The 25,601-nt window shown below is 36.2% G+C and overlaps 3 protein-coding genes across 8 annotated transcripts in view; all 3 read right to left on the bottom strand.

Annotated features, from left to right (window-relative positions):
* LOC144448675 (oxysterol-binding protein-related protein 8-like) overlaps positions 1 to 4,950 on the bottom strand; it is a 129,740-nt gene extending 124,790 nt beyond the window's left edge. For both annotated transcript variants that reach the window (XM_078138956.1, XM_078138959.1), the window contains exon 1: positions 4,663 to 4,950. In XM_078138956.1, the coding sequence (XP_077995082.1) occupies positions 4,663 to 4,707 (45 nt within the window). In that variant the 5' untranslated portion in view covers positions 4,708 to 4,950. The remainder of the gene's footprint in view (positions 1 to 4,662) is intronic.
* A 2,826-nt stretch (positions 4,951 to 7,776) lies between these two features.
* Positions 7,777 to 15,360, bottom strand: LOC144448554 (ribitol 5-phosphate transferase FKRP-like). The gene is made up of 3 exons (XM_078138828.1): positions 15,233 to 15,360; positions 12,389 to 12,694; positions 7,777 to 8,969 (listed from the first exon to the last, which is right to left on the bottom strand). Exons 2-3 carry the CDS (start codon positions 12,661 to 12,663, stop codon positions 8,546 to 8,548), a joined length of 699 nt encoding a protein of 232 aa, XP_077994954.1. The 5' UTR covers positions 12,664 to 12,694; positions 15,233 to 15,360; the 3' UTR covers positions 7,777 to 8,545.
* Positions 15,361 to 20,625: 5,265 nt separating this feature from the next.
* LOC144448354 (ribitol 5-phosphate transferase FKRP-like) overlaps positions 20,626 to 25,601 on the bottom strand; it is a 33,791-nt gene continuing 28,815 nt past the window's right edge. For all 5 annotated transcript variants that reach the window (XM_078138570.1, XM_078138566.1, XM_078138569.1 and 2 more), the window contains one exon: positions 20,626 to 21,560. In XM_078138570.1, coding sequence (XP_077994696.1) covers positions 21,134 to 21,560 — 427 coding nt within the window. In that variant the 3' untranslated portion in view covers positions 20,626 to 21,133. The remainder of the gene's footprint in view (positions 21,561 to 25,601) is intronic.

Genomic DNA, 25,601 nt, shown 5'->3' with positions numbered 1-25,601 from the left:
GTCACATGCCACTGATGCACAAAATGACGCACCAAACTTTGGTGTTCCCCTCACAAGAAATCCTAGTTTTTTTCATTTTGACTCACAACAACAAAATTTGGCTACCACTAATGGGCACACTGCCAGTAAGACTAAGAGTTAGACAGTCTGACCATAGTTTCCCTACCCTACCCTATACCTGATTCTCATGCCCTTCTTTATACAATGGTGCAATCTCATACATGTACATGATTGACACCTCAGCATAACTCCCTACTTGATAACTAAATAGCGATCTATATGCATGATCCACTGTAACGAATTCTGGTCCAGACAGAAAAATCTTGATTAAACTGGATAACTTTACATCAAAATTTACTGAATGGTTCCATCAACCATCTTTGAAAACAAGAACAAATTGACATACTGTAACAAAATACTCCGGGAAAATGACCACGAAAATTTTCAAATGTACAATGATTAGGATTAGGATTATTAGCATTAAAAGCTAGGTGTGAAAACTGGTTGTTTCGAAGAGCTCTACAAAAAGTTGAGCCTGAAGAAAAGAATTATGACCTCATGTAAGCCTTATATGATGACCCAGGACTGAAACATGGCCCTTTAAGGAACACAATGCCTTACAAAAGTATTTCATTGCCCTCAAAAATTGAACAATGGGCTCACACTTGTTTATTTTGGCTACATCAAAATTACGCCCAAGTTATATTATGACCAGGTTTTTCTACACATAATCTGAAAATATCCACTTTAAGTTTAAGGAGAGATTACAATACTGAATAGCTTGCTGACTTCAGCCTCTAGTAAGAGACAGAACAACTTAGCTGCTGACTTCAGTGTTCTAATAACATAACAATGTGCATTGTATACATTTGTATGATTAAGATTGAATAACTTGGTACGACCTGCAGGGTGTAGAAACTTCAAGTAAAACTCTTCCTGTACATACGAAACTGTAGAACAAACATGCTGTGATGGAAAGAGCTGAACTACAAATATACGACTGTTGTTGTGTATCATAAACTGATCAATCAAAATATCAGATTTATTCTCCCCTTATTTGAGTATATGAATATGTACCACCCTAGAGGGGGGTGGGGGGGGGGGGGGTTCTAGCACTTTGGTCTGAAAAGGGTTCCGGTTTTTTTCAAGCTGAAGAATCTACAACAGGGTCCACTTTGCATTATTTTTAGTTTTGCTGGGTCTTTTACAAAATCATAACTGCCATAATTGCCCCAAAATGCTGCTTCCTTTGTAGAAAAATGAATTTTGGTCTAAAATTTCATCTTTTAAAAACCTGTAAGTGTAATGGTCTAAAATGGGGTACTGATTTATGGTCAAAGTGGGTCTAAAATGGCTGGCCACACACTCTTACAAGAGTTGATGGGTTCTGGGTTCATACAATGTACATCAAAGTCAAAAATTGCACTACAACCCTGATGAAGATGGCTTTTTAGTCATTGAATACTGGAAGACACTGATATTTTATTGCACAGTTGATAGATGAAATAAACTTTCGTTGAGAATTCTACACAGTGAATGAAACTATTTCAACATATAGTACAACCCTGATGATGTTGTTGAGGTGTCAGCGAACATTTTGCATTCACTTCAAAAAAAAATTATTTTACTAGTGTAGTACTAGTACTAGTAGTGAGTAGAAATTACTAGTGTAGTAGTGAGTAGAAATTTTCACTTGATCTATTATATTGGTAATTTTAATTTTGATAATTTTCCAGAATACCCCACATTTTACACCAAGTTCAAGTATGTATATTCAGACATTAAAAACGTAGTTCCACTGTTCCATACATAGGTTAGGTTTTCCTACGTTGGATACTCTAAATATTAAAAGCAACACTAGCTGCAAGTTTTACTAGATATAATGACTTACTTGTAATATCATACATCCTGTACAGTATTTAATTGCCTATGAATAAATGTATTTGTTTTAATAGATGTATGTATAAAGTATTGTGCAATATATCCATTCATATTGATTTTTGGGTCCGTACCCAAAAAATCAGCACCCCAATGAATCACAATTTCAACTTCTTACTATACCACTTATAGATAAAATAGAACTCTAATTAACATGTGCAATTATCTAATTATTGGCAGGGGTGAACAAATCATTTTGTGAACTGGCAGTCCCCAGACCAGTGCCTTAAAAAATCCAGTGGTCCTGCTGAAAGAACTAGTGGTCAAAGGTCCCACTAATGTGAAACATTAAATCTTACCTATGAATCTGTATATTCAGACGACTTTTTAACATAGTTATTAACAGTAAGGTACTGGTCCAATGGACCACACAAGGTAACATTTGTGTGGTCCGCCCAAAAAAAATCGCTAGTCTCGGACCTAGGACCAGTGGATTTGTTCACCCCTGATTGGTATTTTAACAATTTTCAGTAAATATATTGTTGGTTGTCTGATCAAAAAAAAAAATTATATCCCACTTACAGCTAGTGCAGAATTAAAACAGTGATTATGGTTTGATTCTAGATTAATATTAACTTTATTGAAGTAACCATTTATTGTGTCTCTTTTTCAAGCTTGCATTTTTTTAATTTTTTTTTTTTTTTTTTTTTTTTTTTGGGGGGGGGGGGGGGGGTGAGATAATTCTGATACCAGTGATAGACTTTTCTCTTAATTTCCATGGTCTAATTAAAGTCCACTGTATTCATTACTGGTAGTATCATATGCTATATAGTCCGGATGCCAACATGGTTTCTGAGTGGAGGTGTAAATGATAATGATACTGTATAGGAACTAGACTATGTGAGTGGAGATGTAAATGGTAACAATACTGTATAGGAACTAAACTATGTGAGTGGAGGTGTAAATGATAATGATACTGTATAGGAACTAGACTATGTGAGTGGAGGTGTAAATGATAATGATACTGTATAGGAACTAGACTATGTGAGTGGAGGTGTAAATGATAATGATACTGTATAGGAACTAGACTATGTGAGTGGAGGTGTAAATGATAATGATACTGTATAGGAACTAAACTAAGTGAATGGAGGTGTAAATGATAATGATACTGTATAGGAACTAAACTATGTGAGTGGTGTACATGATAATGATACTGTATAGGAACTAGACTATGTGAGTGGTGTAAATGATAATGATACTGTATAGGAACTAGACTATGTGAATGGAGGTGTAAATGATAATGATACTGTATAGGAACTAGACTATGTGAGTGGTGTCAATGATAATGATACTGTATAGGAACTAGACTATGTGAGTGGTGTCAATGATAATGATACTGTATAGGAACTAGACTATGTGAATGGAGGTGTAAATGATAATGATACTGTATAGGAACTAGACTATGTGAGTGGTGTCAATGATAATGATACTGTATAGGAACTAGACTATGTGAGTGGTGTCAATGATAATGATACTGTATAGGAACTAAACTATGTGAGTGGAGGTGTAAATGATAATGATACTGTATAGGAACTAAACTATGTGAGTGGAGGTGTAAATGATAACGATACTGTATAGGAACTAGACTATGTGAGTGGAGGTGTAAATGATAATGATACTGTATAGGAACTAGACTATGTGTACATATGCTAATATAAACAAATATTAGTGTTTTAATAAAATCACAGCTGTTAACTTACTACACTACATGTAAGATAACCTGATGTGTTGAACAGTTGAATGTAGTGTTTTAGTAAAATCACACATTTTCTTTTCCCTTTTAATTTTTTATCAAGCTAAATGCAAAAACAAAAAGTTATAATAACTTATATCCACCGAGGTCTGCAAAGAAAAAAGGTTGTAGCAGAGATCGACACATAGTGGAATGTATAGTTACTGCAGTTAGTGGTATTAAATCCAATGTAATGGATTACACCCCCACCCGTTCATGTACCTCATCTCACATCATCCCAGCCATACCAACCCAAGGTAACACTATCGGGTTTGAAAAATAACAACGCGGAACAGAATTAGCTATTCTCAGTAACATAAAACCCTGTGTTGACTGTCATAACACTTGCTGAAAAATCACAAGCCTCTCACTCAGTCTGTGAGAACTTCCAAGACAGATTTAATTTTACGAGTAGTAGTATTGGTAAGGCAAAATACTGAATATAACAAACAAGTTCTGCAATGAGTAAAGCACCTTGGTAAACTGTACATGTATCAGGACATACATAACATTTGTATCAATGAATTTATGAATGAACACTTCGAACTGAATGAACACGATACAAAAAAAACAGCGCAACCAGTAAAACTTTATACGGATAAAATGTAAACGCGGAAATCGATGCAAGTTACAAGTACCTCTGCCGTACGTGGCAATGCGAGACGATTTCAGTCCTCTTGAACTTGTGACTTCCTTTTGGGTTTTATCCATCGTAATGGCGATTTTGTGCTTTCTCCGTTCTCCATAAAATCTGATAGTATTTCTGATGGATTGTCACGATTTTGTTGCTAATAAACCGAATATCGTCTGCGCCTGGAGGAGCTACACCTATCCATGTAATACTCAGCAGAACACATAACAATGTTCAACATGGCGGCGGCGAGACAGACGCCAAGATATCCAGAAATTAAATTGGTAAAAATTAACTAGAACTCTTATGCAAACAGATAGAGAAACAGAAAGCTAGTATATTATCGAAGCCGTCTACTCACCACAATTTCTTCCACTTCCCTGTCGTGTTTATCGTAGTTCTCCATGTTGATATTTATCTTAGTGCCAAAGTCCGATTTCACGCAGTACAGACGAAAAATTTCCGCCGTGGTAGAATTTCGTTCAAGTTTTTAAGAAACAAGCATTTGCAAACACGGCGCCGTAAACGTTGCAGAAAATAACCGCCTCGGGGCTATATTATGACAGAATGCCTGTTTGTTTATAAATATTGCTTTCTTGACAGTTATAATATAACAAGGCAGTGTGCAAATTATGCAAACCACTCTCAGACTGACTGACACCTTACACGGTACAGTAGTAAGAAACTGTCGTCGGATACACTTTCATTTGTTTATGAATGTTTGCTTGAGGATCACTTCCGGTGTCCTAATTTGCATGTGAAAGGAAGTGAACGTCTTGGGCGCCATCTGTGTTACATGTGGGTCAGGTTCACCTGCCTGCATGCCGAGACTTCTAGTTCTGTTCACGGTGAAATGTGTAACACTCGACTTTTAGTAATTAAAATGACGACAAAGGAACATTTTATCCGACATTCAGTGTATTATACCCTTGTATTATGATTCTAAGGAAAACACTATTGACATTTCACAATATAGAGACTGTAGTACAGAGGAACCTCATGACTAAGTTAGCACAGAGCTGACAGTAGAGGCCTATAAAGTCAGAATGAATATATGAATATATGTACACAGAATAACTGATTAAGCTATACAAGACGCGAAACCGCAAACACAACATGAAGACCATCAGGGCTAGTAATATAAATTTATATGCTATAGGTCTACTGGTGATGTGAAATCTCCGGGTTCGACCGTCAACCTACCTGCATTAACCACAGAGGATTTTCGCTTCGTCTCATAATACCCCAGTATAATACAGACGTACTCCAGGGAATTAAAAAAAAATTTCGCAAACATCGACAGATATAAACAAAGAAAAAATGTACAAAAAGTGCACAAATACATTATTGGACTGTAAATCTATTGTGACAATTAGCTATGGTATATATTTATATATATATCAAAGAGCGGTCAACGTTTCCCCCGTCCGCAGAAGTCATTCTCTCCTCATCTTTAAAGTATACAGCTCAAGAAGTGATGACAATGTGTCTGCTTTAAGTAATTTTGTACTTCTCTTCTCTACGTTTTGCATATTCATGAGACCTTGCATTACTCTTTACTGTGTATCTGTGTGTTTTACGGTGTCGTTGTAAAACAAAGTTCCCACACAAGACCAAACTCACAGTCAACCCATGCCCTGGAAATATTGATTATTCTGTTAATAGTATAGCGCCCTCATACTCAACAGGTGGTTTTCGACGTGTTGAATCTTGCGATCGTCTGCTGGCTTTCATATGTAAAACAGAAGTTATATATACTCTTTTGTCCATTACCTTGAAGCAGGTTATACCGGAGTGAATATCTTACACATTGTGATCATACAAAATGCTGTGGATATAACCCGCTAACGAATAGATCTGCATTGCATCCGAATCCCAATGGTATAACTTCCATGAAATTCCATCGATCGTATCTGTTTTTCATTCTCTCTCTCTCTCTCTCTCTCTCTCTCTCTCTCTCTCTCTCTCTCTCTCTCTCTCTCTCTCTCTCTCTCTCTCTCTCTCTCTCTCTCTCTCTCTCTCTCTCTCTCTCTCTCTCTCTCTCTCTCTCTCTCTCTCTCTCTCTCTCTCTCTCTCTCTCTCTCTCTCTGGGAAGGCGGCGATCACTCCGAACAAAACAAAACAACACGATGAATAGAGGTAAATAAGGACATGTAGCTGCTTTCACCACATCGGATTTTAATCAGATTGGGTCAGGGCCAGGTGTTAATGAATTATAAGAACATGGCGATTGGTTGATGTGCTTGGAATTGCAAGCTTGAGACGAGAACGTCAGGACACGAAGACAACGAAAGCAGACAAAAGACGCACAGTCTATTCGGCACTACTTCGAACGTACTGGCCCTAACCCAAAGGTGACCGGTCACCTACCTCTACATGTGTCTCACTAATTTAACGACACGTGGAAAACTCACAAAACGAATGACTGCCGTGAGACTATGTTTAGAAGGTGGAATATCAGCATTTACGCTATGAAAAGTGGAATGACAGTCCGTACTCTATAAAAGTAATTGGAGTGACAGCATCTACTCTATAAAATAAGTGGAATGGCAACCCAAATTCTATATTATAAATGGAATGACAACCTCTACTCCACAAAACAAGTGGAATGACAGCCTTCTACGCTATAAAATAAGTGGAATAACAACCAATAATCTATAAAAAAAAAAAATAAGTGGAATGACAGCTTCTACTCTACAAAATAAGTGGAATGACAGCCCAAACTCTATAAAATAAGTTGAATGACAGCTTCTACTCTATAAAATAAGTTGCAGAATAACACTTACTCTATAAAAGAAGTGAAATAACAGCCTTTACTCTATAAAATAAGTGAAATGGCAGCCCCTACTCTATACAATAAATGGAATAACAACCTATACTCTATAAAATAAGTGAAATGACAGCCTTTACTGTATAAAATAAGTTGCATAACAGCCTTTACTCTAGAAAATAAGTGGAATAACAACCCATACTCTATAAAATAAGTGAAATGACAGCCGCTACTCTATAAAATAAGTGAAATGACAACCTACACTCTATACAATAAATGGAATAACAACCCATACTCTATAAAATAAGGGGAATGACAGCCCCTACTCTATGAAACAAGTGCAATAACAGCCCTTACTCTAAACAATATGACAGCCTCCCCCACCCCCCACCCCCCCCCCTCTCTCTCTCTCTCTCTCTCTCTCTCTCTCTCTCTCTCTCTCTCTCTCTCTCTCTCTCTCTCTCTCTCTCTCTCTCTCTCTCACCAGTCCATTGGGAGATTTTTTAAAGTGTCATATATTCTTGAATTGTTTTAAGTTCACTTTTGTATGTATGTATGTATGTATGTATTTATTTATTTATTTATTTATTTAGTTACCATTTGTCTCCCATGGAATCTACGCACGCACGCACACACACACACACACACACACACACACACACACACACACACACACACACACACACACGACTCTTTCGCAGTAATTCGTTCAGGTTATTGTACAGAATGAACTAAACTCGTAATTTGATAAAATATATAGGTCAAAGTATGGCATGGGAGGTAAAGCTCATTATGTCACATGATAACCCATAACCTCCGGACCTGTACCTTCCAGGTAACGCCTTCACACTATATAGTAATCAATACCATTAAAAAGTTTATGTACGGTGAGTTAAACTATATAGTTCTGTTACACTGTTTGATGTTAAAATAATATATATACATTTATGGTGTATAGACGTCGTTATATAGATATAATACCAGTCGCGTATCTATGGTTACAAATGATTTTTTTGGTTTGTCATATCATGTAGATGAGAGACAACTCTTTATTTTGTGTCGTCGAGATCTGAATGATTCTCCATATCAACGTCGATTGGCTTCAATTGTTTGGCACAATTCCAAACAGGCTATTGTCATACATACATACATACATATTGTGAAATTCATTAGAAAGCTAAGGATGTCAGACTTCTGTTGGCTCATACTTGGATATAACAGTGAGTTGTGAAATGCGATAGACAGTTGTACAAAATGATTGACAGCTGTACAAAGTGATTGGCAGCTGTGTAAAGTGATTGACAGCTGTACAAAATGATTGACAACTGTATGAAATATGATTGACAGCCAGGTCTGGTTTCCGAAAATTGGGTACTTTGGGTTGTTCACCTTGTGCAAGCTTTCAAATGGATACTCGTTTCATCATTTCATAAGGTGTGTAGGATTATTCAACTACTGTGACGTACAGGTGTTGTTACCATGGCAACCAACATTTGATTTTATACGAAATTGTCCATCTGTAAGTCACCGGATATCTGTTTTTCAGGACATCCCCTGCACGATTTGGAATTTTAACCTTAAAGTCTGCGAAGTCAATTTTTCTTTGCGGTAGTATCCATGAAAGTGGAATTGTTTCGTACTCTTTGACAGCAATTTCAATTCCCATGAAATCATCTTGAGTGCGTGCCACCTTCTTACAAGGCTTCTGATCACATAATCCTTCAATCACGTCCCATGAAAATATATCCACATGTAGGTTTTGATCTCTATCAGCTCGGCGAACCCTGTCAAACCCATTGTTTTCTGTGTGTGTTAGACTTAGTCGAACTTGCTTCAGTTTTTCTTTCAATTCCTCATATTGGGTTGCTATAATTGAGATATCAGCATCATAATCGCGCCTTGTGGAGTAAAGAAACAACGCCAAATTATATCAGTAGTAATATTGAGGGATGGGGATGTAGGATGTAGGATAAAGAAGTAAAATATTTTACGGGGGGGGGGGGCATTTGAGTTCTCAATTTTGATGGACCTGTTTGATGGACCTGTTTGTACACTTAAAATCGCTATAGTAAATGAATGGCACTATAAAAATAAAGTAGAGTGTCAACAAAAGAACGTTTCTTTTCATAACTACACACCGGCTTATGTATTTATAACACTACATACTACTAAATACTGGCTTTGTATTTATAACACTACATACTACTACATACTGGCTTTGTATTTATAGCACTACATACTACTACATACTGGCTTTGTATTTATATAGCACTACATACTACTACATACTGGCTTTGTATTTATATAGCACTACATACTACTACATACTGGCTTTGTATTCATAGCAATACATACTACTACATACCGGCTTTGTATTCATAGCACTACATACTACTACATACCGGCTTATGTATTTATAACACTACATACTACTACATACTGGCTTTGTATTCATAGCAATACATACTACTACATACCGGCTTTGTATTCATAGCACTACATACTACTACATACTGGCTTTGTATTCATAGCACTACATACTACTACATACTGGCTTTGTATTCATAGCACTACATACTACTACATACTGGCTTTGTATTCATAGCACTACATACTACTACATACTGGCTTTGTATTCATAGCACTACATACTACTACACACTGGCTTTGTATTCATAGCACTACATACTACTACATACTGGCTTTGTATTTATAACACTACATACTACTACATACTGGCTTTGTATTCATAGCACTACATACTACTACATACTGGCTTTGTATTTATAGCACTACATACTACTACATACTGGCTTTGTATTTATAACACTATATACTACTACATACTGGCTTTGTATTTATAACACTACATACTACTACATACTGGCTTTGTATTTATAACACTATATACTACTACATACTGGCTTTGTATTTATAACACTATATACTACTACATACTGGCTTTGTATTTATAACACTACATACTACTACATACTGGCTTTGTATTTATAACACTATATACTACTACATACTGGCTTTATATTCATAGCACAACATACTACTACATACTGGCTTTTTATTCATAGTACTACATACTACTACATACTGGCTTTGTATTCATAGCACTGCATACTACTACATACTGGCTTTGTATTTATAACACTACATACTACTACATACTGGCTTTGTATTTATAACACTACATACTACTACATACCGGCTTTGTATTTATAACACTACATACTACTACATACTGGCTTTGTATTTATAACACTACATACTACTACATACTGGCTTTGTATTTATAACACTATATACTACTACTACTACACACCGGCTTATGTATTTATAACACTACATACTACTACATACCGGCTTTGTATTCATAGCACTATATACTACTACATACTGGCTTTGTATTTATAACACTATATACTACTACATACTGGCTTTGTATTTATAACACTACATACTACTACATACTGGCTTTGTATTTATAACACTATATACTACTACACACCGGCTTATGTATTTATAACACTACATACTACTACATACTGGCTTTGTATTTATAACACTACATACTACTACACTTTGTATTTATAACACTACATACTACTACACTTTGTATTTATAACACTACATACTACTACACTTTGTATTTATAACACTACATACTACTACATACTGGCTTTGTATTCATAGCACTACATACTACTACATACTGGCTTTGTATTTATAACACTACATACTACTACACTTTGTATTTATAGCACTACATACTACTACATACTGGCTTTGTATTCATAGCACTACATACTACTACATACTGGCTTTGTATTTATAACACTACATACTACTACACTTTGTATTTATAGCACTACATACTACTACACTTTGTATTCATAGCACTACATACTACTACATACTGGCTTTGTATTTATAACACTACATACTACTACACTTTGTATTCATAGCACTACATACTACTACACTTTGTATTCATAGCACTACATACTACTACACTTTGTATTCATAGCACTACATACTACTACATACTGGCTTTGTATTTATAACACTACATACTACTACACTTTGTATTCATAGCACTACATACTACTACATACTGGCTTTGTATTTATAACACTACATACTACTACACTTTGTATTTATAGCACTACATACTACTACACTTTGTATTCATAGCACTACATACTACTACATACTGGCTTTGTATTTATAACACTACATACTACTACATACTGGCTTTGTATTCATAGCACTACATACTACTACATACTGGCTTTGTATTCATAGCACTACATACTACTACATACTGGCTTTGTATTCATAGCACTACATACTACTACATACTGGCTTTGTATTCATAGCACTACATACAACTACATACTGGCTTTGTATTCATAGCACTACATACTACTACATACTGGCTTTGTATTCATAGCACTACATACTACTACATACTGGCTTTGTATTCATAGCACTACATACTACTACATACTGGCTTTGTATTCATAGCACTACATACTACTACATACTGGCTTTGTATTCATAGCACTACATACTACTACATACTGGCTTTGTATTCATAGCAATACATACTACATGTACTACATACTGATCTGAAATTGACTGTGCTGTCCGAACATTTTCAATTTTGGCAAATTTAGTTGGGGGGGGGGGGGGGCTGCGGCCCAACTAAAGTCAAACTCGTTGTTGTCCTACATTGAACTATTGACCTCGCAGTACAAGATGAGTTTATAAGCTATTTGACTCAAGTGAAAGTATTTAAACGAAACAATGATTAACCAAAGCTACTTTATTAAGAAATCGTACTGACGTTGTTGGCTCATTTGATATATAGTTTTACAACGGTTTCCATGACACTTTAGTATTATCGTTCTTATCTGAATACAGGTACCAGGTGTGAGTTCTGCCAATAAGAACTGATGGTTAAGTATGCGTCACTAAATAGAATAATAAAACCAATATACATTGAATTGAACTTTGATCTTTCTACAACAAGTACGCCCCCCCCCTCCCAATATATAAACCAAACTTGTGCCCCTGTACCCCTGTAAAGTGTAGCAGTCGACGGTTTGACGGCAGAGTCTCCGACTACAACTGCAGAAAGCAAACTTTCTGTTAAATAAAACTGAATAGACGTAAACTTAAATTATTGTTACAACAACGTTAAACTCTCAGTTGGGCGTTTTTCTCTAACTATTTAATGAGTTTATAGACTTCCGTGCAGACTTTCTTCCGATAATACTATTACTTATAAATATGAACATACCTCATAACATCTCCATTTCTGACTGCTCCTAGAAGTGTACCATAATCCAACCAATAGGTAACGTTCATCTCTTCTAGGACGTTGGTGGTGCTCTTCAGCATCAATCTCAAATCTTGAATTTCTTCATTCGTCAAGTGACAATTTTCAAGGTTCACTTTTAGAAACGTGTGTAATTGAAGTGTTAACTCTAATGTTGCTATGGTAATGAGGAATACAAGGATGACACACTTTGGTGATGTAGTTGGCCGATATCTGCAACTTCTTAGACTTGACATCTTGTGAACTTATGAAGAAAGATGCACATTTCTGTAGCAAAGAAGATGAATTTTTAAAGTGAAATAAGATTACAACATCAGGCATTAGGGGGCTGACATTCTTTATGACCAGGGAGGGCGATCGGAGGAATTTAAGGGGTCGCGATTCAATCCTTTTTCGCTTAATGAACAGCACAGAATGAATTTATTCTCGGCAGTATATTGAGAGTCAAGAGACTTTCCATTCAAGATCAAGCTGTCATCTGTAAAAACACTACATAAGCACAGAAATATGTGCTGAAATCATCATCAAAAGTGGTGCTCATTCCAATTGTAAACCGTTGACGTCATCATATACCCATATGAATTACGTCACTATCAGTATATTGTCAATAAAAGCACCAATGGCGTTGTAGCACAACTGTTGCCAGAACACTTTAATTTTCTGTGATGATTATGTGGTCTTGTTGCCAGACACATTTGCATACATTCTTATGTCTGCAACATACACCATCATTTAATGTTACTATGGGCACAGTCTTGTTGCTAGGCATATCTACATACAATTGTGCAATACTCATTCATTTACCTTCCCGTCACCGGTGTTATTTTGGCACTACATGTCATTGTTCATCCGTTGTTATGGGCGTGGTTTTGTTGCTTAGGGCATTTATATATTTTTTTTATAAATCAATGTGTATTCAATTACCTACCCATCCCTCTTGATATAATTGTAAAAAAATATCAATTGACTGTTGCTAAGGGCGTGGCCATGGTTACTAGGGCCAATTACATACGTATGACACACTCACAATTTGGAGACTACAGACTAACAGTAACATTTTCAGAATCATAACCAAATTTCATCCCCAGTAGGTTGAGAGGTAAAGCTCAATACCACTTGCATCATCTACAAGACAAACAGACAGATCGACAGACAGACAGACAGGCATTTTTCCTTGAATCAACCTGTAGTAAGATCATTTTGATTTGAACAATTTCCCAACTAATTTTCACTCTATTTCATATGTGTATCATTTTCCTTATGTGTGTGTCATTTACTTTCATATGTGCATCATTTGACTATTTGTATCAGATGAATATTTTCAGTGTTAATAAGTAATTTGCATAATTAATGATTTTCGGTACTTACGTCATATATATTTAAAGAATGAATACTGCTAAAATTTGTACATACATCAATCATAGTAAGCACACGTGTCCTATAAAGTATATTGGCATAGAGTTTAGTATTAGCATTCAAACAACAAGTGTAAGAGCAAAAACCTATGGTTTGCCCTTACTGGAGGCATTCAGTTTAAATCTGGTCTACAATTGTTAGTATGCTAGTTTTAGTATTCTGTTGTTTGCTAATGATATAAGTACATTCAGGTACAGAGACTCATATTATTGCTTAGATCGTTGTTTTCCTAAGACAAATACCACACGAATCCTGCTGCTACAAATGTGTCAATGTACGCTCTATACTAGAAGTGTTATTTCCATATAAGATAGGGGAAATATAAACGTTGTCATATTTAGTCTGTAGACAAGGGAAAAAAAACTACGAAATACTACACGCCCCGGAAACCAAGATGGCGATTAATACATTTCTTCCCTATACATTCAGCTGTATTCACTGTCTGTTATTCAGCCAGAAAATGGTGTCAAAAGTCCAAAGTCTCGTAAAAAGGTGTCCGAAAATTGTTCATTTGGAAACTATGTTGTTCAAAAGTTCCAGAAAAAAAATGAAAATTGGCAACTTCGAAGCTACGTTGTCCAAACTATGGGAAAAGTCTACAAGCGTTGAAAAGTGGATAAAGGCGGCCATACATATATGTGAACATAAGTACCATTACTATGCCAATACCCCCGTACAATAATGATGTGACATGTTTAGTTTTGTCTGTCAAAATCACCGCAGTCTTTCATAGTGTTCTTATCAGATTTGCTGCTTTTATCCGGCGTGTAACAATAATCCTCAAAACTGGTGTTAAGCCACCTGACTATATAAGATGGGGGAAATATAAACGTTGTCACATTTAGTCTGTAGACAAAAAAACTACGAAATACTACACGCCCCCGAAACCAAGATGGCGATTAATACATTTCTTCCCTATACATTCAGCTGTATTCCCCGTCTGTTATTCAGCCAGAAAATGGTGTCCGAAAATCGTTCATTTTGAAACTATGTTGTTTAAGAAAAAATATGAAAATTGGCAACTTCGAAACAACGTTGTCCAAACGATGGGAAAAGTCTACAAGCGTTGAAAAGGGGATAAAGGCGGCCATACATATATGTGAATATACCATTCCTATGTGAATACCCCCGTACAATAATGATGTGACATGTTTAGTTTTGTCTGCCAAAATCACCACAGTCTATCATAGTGTCCTTATCATCCTCTACAAGAGACAGACACATTCAGTAATCGATTGTATTCGTAGAAAATATTCTAATGTACTAATGTACAAATTTCTAATGTACAAATACCTCCTCGATGTTGGTGAAACATGTTCATCCATGTCTAAAAATGTAATTACCAAAGTTAAAATATTAGAAATCCGTCAAAATCTTGTCGGAACTTACCTTAGAAACACATTGTTAAACATGGTGAATATGTAACATTATGAAGTTTGTCTCTCTCTCGAGTCACCTCAGGACACGAACACAATGAAAGCACACAAAAGACACACAGTCTATGCTCTATTTAAATGTAAATATTTCATTCAACAATCGGAGTCGTAAAATTAGGTCAGTCGGCACTATTTCGAAGGTACTGGTGACCGGTCACCTAGCTCTACATGTCATGTGTCTCACTAAAACAAACAACACATGGAAAACTGACAAAACGAATGACAGCATTTCTAGGTGGTAAACAGAGGAATGACACCCTTTTCTACATTCAGTTAGTTGAATGACACCCTCTGCACTGTAGATCCAGTGGAATGACAGCCGCCACTCTATAAAATAAGTGGAATGACAGCATTTTCAATGCTTTGGAACTGGAATGACAACATTTCTAGGTGGTAAACAGTGGAATGACACCGTTTTCTACATTCAGTTAGTTGAATGACAACCTCTGCACTGTAAAACCAGTGGAATGACAGCTGCCACTCTATAAAGTAAGTGGAATGACAGCATTTTCAATGCTTTGGAACTGGAATGACAGCATTTCTAGGTGGTAAACAGTGGAATGACAACCTTTTCTACATTCAGTTAGTTGAATGACACCCTCTGCACTGTAAAACTAGTGGAATGACAGCTGCCACTCTATAAAGTAAGTGGAATGACAGCATTTTCAATGCTTTGGAACTGGAATGACAGCATTTCTAGGTGGTACACAGTGGAATGACACCCTTTTCTACATTCAGTTAGTTGAATGACACCCTCTGCACTGTAAAACCAGTGGAATGACAGCCGCCACTCTATAAAGTAAGTGGAATGACAGCATTTTCAATGCTTTGGAACTGGAATGACAGCATTTCTAGGTGGTAAACAGTGGAATGACACCCTTTTCTACATTCAGTTAGTTGAATGACACCCTCTGCACTGTAAAACCAGTGGAATGACAGCCGCCACTCTATAAAGTAAGTGGAATGACAGCATTTTCAATGCTTTGGAACTGGAACGACAGCATAAACAGTGGAATGACACCCCTTTCTACATTCAGTTAGTTGAATGACACCCTCTGCACTGTAGATCCACTGGAATGACAGCCGCCACTCTATAAAATAAGTGGAATGACAGCATTTTCAATGCTTTGGAACTGGAATGACAACATTTCTAGGTGGTAAACAGTGGAATGACACCGTTTTCTACATTCAGTTAGTTGAATGACACCCTCTGCACTGTAAAACCAGTGGAATGACAGCCGCCACTCTATAAAATAAGTGGAATGACAGCATTTTCAATGCTTTGGAACTGGAACGACAGCATAAACAGTGGAATGACACCCCTTTCTACATTCAGTTAGTTGAATGACACCCTCTGCACTGTAGTTCCAGTGGAATGACAGCCACCACTCTATAAAATAAGTGGAATGACAGCATTTTCAATGCTTTGGAACTGGAATGACAGCATTTCTAGGTGGTAAACAGTGGAATGACACGCTTTTCTACATTCAGTTAGTTGAATGACACCCTCTGTACTGTAAAACCAGTGGAATGACAGCCGCCACTCTATAAAATAAGTGGAATGACAGCATTTTCAATGCTTTGGAACTGGAATGACAGCATTTCTAGGTGGTAAACAGTGGAATGACACCCCTTTCTGGAATGACAGCCGCCACTCTATAAAGTAAGTGGAATTACAGCCGCCACTCTATAAAGTAAGTGGAATGACAGCCTCTACTCTATAAAATAAGTGGAATGACAGCCCCCACTTAATAAAATAAGTGGAATGACAGCTTCTACTCTATAAAATAAGTTGTATAATAACCTATACTCTATAAAATAAATGAAATGACAGCCCCACTTTATAAAATAATGACAGCCTCTATTCTATGAAATAAATGGAATGACAGCCCTACTCTAGAAAATAAGTGCAATAACAGCCTCTACTCTATAAAATAAATGGAATAACAACCTATACTCTATAAAATAAGTGAAATGAAAGCCTTTACTCTATAAAATAAATGAAATGACAGCTTCTACTCTTTATAAAAAGTTGCATAACAGCCCCTACTCTATAAAATAAGTTGAATGACAGCCTCCACTCTATAAAATAAGAGGAATAACGGCCCTTACTCTAAACAATATGACAGCCTCTAGTCTCTAAAATAACTTGCATAACAGCCCTTACATTAATAAGTGTAAAAACAGCCAGTACTCTATAAAATAAGTGGAATAACAGCCTCTACTATATAAACGAAGTGGATTAGTAGCCTCTACTGTAAAAAATAAGTGGAATGGCAACCTATACTCTAGAAGATAAGAGGAATAACAACCTATACTCTATAAAATAAGTAGAATAACAGCCCTTATTCTATAAAATAAGTGGAATAACAGCCCTTATTCTATATATAAGTGGAATAATGGCCTCTACTCTATAAAATAAGAGGAATAACAACCTATAGTCTAGAAAATAAGTGAAATGGAAGCCATTACTCTATAAAATAAGTGAAATGACAGCTTCTACTCTTTAAAATAAGTTGCATAACAGCCCTTACTCTATAAAATAAGTGTAATGACAGCCCCTACTCTGTAAAATATGTGGAATGACAGCCCCTACACTGTAAAATAAGAGGACTAACAGCCTTTGCTCTATAACTTTAGTGGAATGACAGCCTCTACTCTATACAATAAATGGAATGACAGCCCTACTCTATAATATAAGTGGAATGACAGCCTCCACTGTATAGAATAAGAGGAATAATAACCTATACTCCATAAATTACATGAAATGACAGCATTTAATCTATAAAATAAGTGAAATAACGGCATCTACTCTATATAATGAGTGAAATGACAGCTTTTACTCCATAAAATAAGTGGAATAACAGCCCTATCTCTATAAAACTTAGTATAAACATAGGGGTGATAGGACAATTGTCCATCAGCTGCTGTTAAGGGGGTGCTAGGACTGCTCTCCATCTGATGGAACTTTATTCTATCGTATGGTATCGAACTAAGAATTATTTACATAATCGGTTATAATGTGGTATCATCGGAGATATCATATAAGATATCATCTGAGGTATCATCCGAGTTACCATCTGAGTTATCATCTGCCCTATCATCTGAGTTATCATCAGAGTTATCATCAGAGTTATCATCTGAGTTATCATCTGAGTTATCATCTGAGATATCATCTGAGTTATCATCTGAGTTATCATCTGACCTATCATCTGAATTATCATCTCACCTAATATCTGAGTTATCATCTGAGTTATCATCTGAGTAATCATCTGACCTATAATCTGAGTTATCATCTGAGGTATCATCTGAGATATCATCAGAGTTATCATCTGAGATATCATCTGAGTTATCATCTGAGTTATCATCATAGTTATCATCAGAGTTATCATCTGAGTTATCATCTGTGTAATAATCTGAGTTATCATCTGACCTATCATCTAAGTTATCATCTGAGATATCATCTGAGTTATCATCTGACCTGTCATCTGAGATATCATCTGAGTTATCATCTGAGTAATCATCTGACCTATATTCTCAGTTATCATCTGAGTTATCATCTGAGATATCAAATGACTTAACATATGACTTATCATCTGAGTTATCACCTGACCTATCATCTGACCTATCATCTGAGTTATCATCTGCATTATCATCTGACCTATCATCTGACCTATCATCTGACCTATCATCTTAGTTATCATCTGAGATATCATCAGAGTTATCATCTGAGCTATCATTTGAGATATCATCTGAGATATCATCTGAATCATCATCTGATTTATCATCTCAATTATCATCTGAGTTATCATCTGAGTTATCATCTGAGATATCATCTGCGTTATCATCTGATTTATCATCTGATTTATCATCTCAATTATCATCTGAGTTATCATCTGAGTTATCATCTCAGTTATCATCTCAGCTATCATTTGAGATATCAACTCAGACAACTGAATCATCATCTGAGATATCATCTGAGATATCATCTGAGTTTTCATCTGACCTATCATCTGAGATATCGTCTAAGATATCATCTGAGTCATCATCTGAATTATCATCTGAGTTATCATCTGACCTATCATTTGAGACATCATCTGAGTTATCAACTCAGTTATCATCTGATTTATCATCTGTGTTATCATCTGAGATATCATCTGAGATATCATCTGAGTTATCATCTGAGATATCATCTGAGTTATCATCTGACCTATCATCTGACCTATCATCTGAGATATCATCTGAGTCATCATCTGAGATATCATCTGAGTTATCATCTGAGCTATCATTTGAGATATCATCTGAGATATCATCTGAATCATCATCTGAGTTATCATCTCAGTTATCATCTGAGATATCATCTGAGTTATCATCTGAGGTATCATCTGAGATATCATCTGATATAACATCTGAGATATCATCTGAACTATCATCTGAGATATCATCTGATTTATCATCTGAACTATCATCTGAGATATCATCTGAGTTATCATCTGAGTTATCAACTGAGTTGGCATCTAAGGTATCATCTGTGTTATCATCTGAGTTATCATCTGAGATACCATCTGAGTTATCATCTGAGTTATCATCTGAGTTATTATCTGAGATGTCATCTGAGTTATCAACTGAGTTGGCATCTAAGGTATCATCTGAGTTATCATCTGAGATATCATCTGAGGTATCATCTGTGGTATCATCTGAGTTATAATCGGAGTTATCATATGAGTTGTCATCTGGGTTATCATCTCAATTATCATCTGAGTTATCATCTGAGATATCATCTGAGATACCATCTGAGATATCATCTGAGATATCATCTGTGATATCATTTGAGCTATCACATCTGAGTTATCGTCTAAGTTACAATCTGAGTTATCATCTGAGTTATCATCTGACCTATCATCTTAGATATCATCTGACCTATCATTTGAGTTATTACAATTACTGGTATCACCCATTCATATAAATTATATCAGGTATTATCTGACGTATCATCTAATGTCATAGCATTTTGGTTATGTTCTATTTATGGCTGAGAGACAACTCGTTATTTTGTGTCGTCGAGATCTGAATGATTCTCCATATCAACGTCGATTGGCTTCAATTATTTGGTAAAATTCCAAATAAGCGATTGTCACTGCACTGTTAAAGTAATTTACATATCTATTGTTCTCTATTTGGATACTGAATCTAACCGAACTTGAAGACGATCAACACACACAATCACGCACGCACGCACATACATACATACATACATACATACATACATACATACATACATACATACATACATACATACATATTGTGAAGTTCATTCGAAAGCTAAATTCATTAGAAAGCTAAGGATTTATTCATTCACGATGGCATGGCAACAAGAAATGATATAAGACAGAAAAACAACAAACATGAAAAAAACTTGTTCCTTAAATTATAGACCCTCGTGGAGGTCTATGCTTAAATGTCAGCCTTCTGTTGGTTCATACTTGGATATAACAGTGAGTTATGAAATGCGATAGACAGCTGTGCAAAGTGATTGAAAGCTGTACAAAGTGATTGACAACTGTGTAAAGTGGTTGCATTGACAACTGTGTAAACTGATTGACAGCTGTGTAAAGTGATTGGCAGCTGTACAAAGTGATTGACAACTGTGTAAAGTGATTGAAAGCTGTGTAAGGTGATTGACAGTTGTACAAAATGATTGACAACTGTATGAAATATGATTGACAGCCAGGTCTGGTTTGCGAAAATTGGGTACTTTTGGTTGTTCACCTTGTGCAAGCTTTCAAATGGATACTCGTTTCATCATTTCATAAGGTGTGTAAGATTATTCAACTACTGTGACGTACGGGTGTTGTTACCATGGCAACCAACATTTTCTTTTATACGGAATTGTCCATCCGTAAGTCACCGGATATCTGTTTTTCAGGACATCCTCTGCACGATTTGGAATTTTAACCTTAAAGTCTGCAAAGTCAATTCTTCTTTGTGGTAGTATCCATGAAAGTGGAATTATTTCGTGCTTTTTGACAGCAATGTCAATTCTTCTCTCGAAAGTTTGAGTGGTTGCCACCTTCTTACAAGGCTTCTGATCACATAATCCTTCAATCACATCCCATAAAAATATATCCACAGCTAGGTCTTGATCTCTATCAGCTCGGCGAACCTTGTAATATCCATTTTCACCTGTGCTAGTTAGACGTAGTCGAATTGGATTCAGTTTTTCTTTCAATTCCTCATATAATTGGGTTGTTATAATTGAGATATCACCATCATAATCGTGCCTTGTGGAGTAAAGAAACAACGCCAGATTATATCAGTAGTAATATTGAGGGCTGAGACCGATAGTTCAATGTAGGATGGAGGATAAAGAAGTAAATCTTTTACGGGGGGGGGGGGGCATTTTAGTTCTCAATTTTGATGGACCTGTTTGATGGACCTGTTTGTACACTTAAATCGCTATAGTAAATGAATGGCACTATATAAATAAAGTAGAGTGTCAACAAAAGAACGTTTCTTTTCGTAACTACACACTGGCTTTGTATTTATAGCACTACATACTACTACATACTGGCTTATGTATTTATAACACTACATACTACTACATACTGGCTTATGTATTTATAGCACTACATACTACTACATACTGGCTTATGTATTTATAACACTACATACTACTACATACTGGCTTTGTATTTATAACACTATATACTACTACATACTGGCTTTGTATTTATAACACTATATACTACTACATACTGGCTTTGTATTTATAACACTACATACTACTACATACTGGCTTTGTATTCATAGCACTGCATACTACTACATACTGGCTTTGTATTTATAACACTATATACTACTACATACTGGCTTTGTATTTATAACACTATATACTACTACATACTGGCTTTGTATTTATAACACTACATACTACTACATACTGGCTTTGTATTCATAGCACTACATACTACTACATACTGGCTTATGTATTTATAACACTACATACTACTACATACTGGCTTTGTATTTATAACACTATATACTACTACATACTGGCTTTGTATTTATAACACTACATACTACTACATACTGGCTTTGTATTTATAACACTACATACTACTACATACTGGCTTTGTATTCATAGTACTACATACTACTACATACTGGCTTTGTATTTATAACACTATATACTACTACATACTGGCTTTGTATTTATAACACTACATACTACTACATACTGGCTTTGTATTTATAACACTACATACTACTACATACTGGCTTTGTATTTATAACACTACATACTACTACATACTGGCTTTGTATTTATAACACTACATACTACTACATACTGGCTTTGTATTTATAACACTACATACTACTACATACTGGCTTTGTATTTATAGCAATACATACTACTACATACTGGCTTTGTATTTATAACACTACATACTACTACTGTTGTAGCTTGAATTTTGCTAGATGTAGGTTGAGGGCGCTCGCACATGCGCATGGGAAGGAGAACAAAGTTTTGAAGTGTGCCTTTTGGGCCAACGTGTGTGGGAAGAAATATTCCACATTATTACTTGACTACAGACGAGTTAACCCCGATAACAGAGGTTCGTACTTACTTTAGACCTTTGTGAAACACTTTTAGGTACTTTGAATGTAAATGATCGACTTTTAGATCTGTTTTGTTGCAAGTTATCATTGCTGCTACCATCGATTGTCATCGTCACATGTTTGCACCGGATGTGAATTTTACCATCGTGAGATACAGAATATTGAAGGACTTTGACTTTGATATTAGACCTTGCGAGATATCTTATGAATAGTTGTAAGTTCTTATCATGTTTTTGAGTACTATTACTGTTCTAGAACTCCTGTAAGTACACATAACTTAGTAACAGTGTTAAAGTATTGGAGTCGATTTCTCATTCCTGTCAATAGGTGGCGCTATTCACCTAAGTTATTACTAGAGATTTGAAGTGTTGTATTTTGTATTTACAAGTGTTATTTATTGTTATTTTCAGTTTACGTGTCTGCGACATAGTGTGCTACAGTGTGTGATTACGTTTCATTACGTGATTATAAGCATTCAAGTATGACAAGTCTACAGTAAATAAAGTTTCAAGTTACTGTGAAACCAAGGTGTCAATTATTGTCGATGCTACTACATAGTAAACTCTGTGGTGGAATAACTCGAACATAAGAAGAGAGAGTAAACCGTTGATGTAATGTGAAACTGTAAGAAGATACATCAAACTCTCAATATCTGTTCCAAGAAAATAAGGTAACTCAACTCAAGACTCAACCAGATGTTTGGGTGTATACTCAACGTGAGAAGAAAAGAAAGAAGTGAACTCCTCTAAACAACAGGTGTGTCAATATTTAATTGCACAACAGAAGTTTATCAGCCATGGCAGGTATAGAACCAGATGAGTCTATTGTAACGATGCGTGAAAGAAGGCAAGTAGCCTACGACCAGGCAGTAAGGGAGCTTGAACATATTATCGAAGCTCTGAACAATTTGTTAAGGGTGCATGGTAGTAAAGCACAGGTTTTAGAACATCACAAGCAGTTTCTAAGACTTTATGATCAATATCTCACTGCTGAGAATGACTTGTATTACTGTCTTTCTGAGCATGACCAAGGTTTCTACAGTCTCATGTTTGCTGGCAGACGTAGTTATGTGAGGGAAATGCAAACATCTGTCGAGAATTATTTTGGCCGTTGTATAGACCCAGAAGACAGTGCATCCCAAACTAGTGGCAAGACCAGTAAATCGAAGTCCAGTAGAGGCTCCAGATATTCTACAACATCATTGTTGCGGCTACAAGAGGAACAGAAGCAGGCAGAAATAAATGTACGTAAGTCAGCTTTAGAAGAAAAACTCCGGTTAGACATTCAAGGCAAAAGGCTTGAAATGGAATTAGAAATGTCAAGACTACAACTGGGGAAATTGGAAGAAGAGTTCAGACTAAAGCAGGAAATGGCTGTCAGTAATGCCCGCACACAAGTCTTGGAGCGTTTTGAAGAAAATGTAAATGGTAGCTGTCTTGACACTCAAATCACAAGGCCTGAGTCAATCAAGCATAGAGTTGATGTAAAACCCAAGTCAAGTGGTACCAAGTTACTACCCGAGTCAAGGAGGCAACCAGTAGACACTACAGCTGAAGTAAGAGATTATGTTTATTCATTGCCTGAGCCAAGTCAGCCTAGAACAAAGACAAGAAGTCCGCAAATGGAGACTTTACAGCAACCTGAAGGAGTACAATCTCACCTTGTTAGCGGATTCAGCAGATACAGTAGACCAGATGAACACAGTAATTATACAATTCGAGTTCCAGAGACAACAGCCATGTCAATTGATCGTCCTGTTGGTAATGGTACTGTCCAGCGTCCAGAAGTACCTGTGTCAACACAACCAGTATCTTCAGTAGTTCAGCATGCAGGTACACAGAACATAGGTGAAATGACTGCACGTTGTATTACAAAGGAACTTAGAAAACCACAGGTTGAGTTGAGTAAATTTGGAGGAAATCCCATGGACTTTCCTAGATTTCTACGCCAGTTCACTACCAGGATAGTAGCCTACACAGATTCTGATGATGAAAGAATGAGCTACTTAGAACAATATACGACAGGCGAAGCACATAAGATCATATTGGGTTACTCACACTTGAATAGTGACATTGGCTATTCCAAGGCTATGGAAGAACTGAAAACCAGATATGGAGATCCAGAAGTTGTTGCTGCTGCATACATTAAGAAGGCCTTGAATTGGCCAGCAATCAAATCAGATGATGCTAAAGCACTCGATGATTATGCAGTGTTTCTCATGGAGTGTCAATATGCTGTTGGCACTGTAGATGCTGGCAAGGTACTAGAATACGCAGACAACATTAGACAGATAGTAAAGAAGCTTCCATTCTGGCTACATGACAAGTGGAGGAATATTGTCCAAAACAATAGAGATCAAGATGAAGCTGTGCAGTTCAAACATTTGGTCGATTTGGTTCGTAGAGAAGCAAGGAAAGCTACTGATCCTATGTATGGAAGAGATATGCTTGTTTCGGAGACAAAGAGAGTATTTAATACATCAGGAAGGCAATTCAGAGGTAAACAGGCTGGAGGAAAGGTTTTGGCAACCAATGTGGAATCTTGTAATGCCAGTTCGCTGTATAAGGATGGCAAACAAACATCAGCAGGAACTGATCAGAACAAAACCAGCAAGAAATTCGCCTTCGATAAACCATGTGGTTATTGTAGTGACTCTGGACATGTATTAAATTCATGTCTAAACTTTGTAAGTAAACCCGCAA

This window comes from Glandiceps talaboti, chromosome 17, assembly GCF_964340395.1.
Source record: "Glandiceps talaboti chromosome 17, keGlaTala1.1, whole genome shotgun sequence".
NCBI lineage: Eukaryota > Metazoa > Hemichordata > Enteropneusta > Spengelidae > Glandiceps > Glandiceps talaboti.
This window is presented reverse-complemented; position numbering and strand designations above follow the sequence as displayed.

Bases quoted from the DNA above. Each gene is read 5' to 3' on its own strand.
- LOC144448554 (XM_078138828.1), bottom strand. From the start codon at position 12,663: ATGTCAAGTCTAAGAAGTTGCAGATATCGGCCAACTACATCACCAAAG. The intron at 8,970-12,388 runs GTATGTTCATAT...TTACTCCACAAG, and splicing joins AGAAATGGAGATGTTATGAG to GCGCGATTATGATGCTGATA.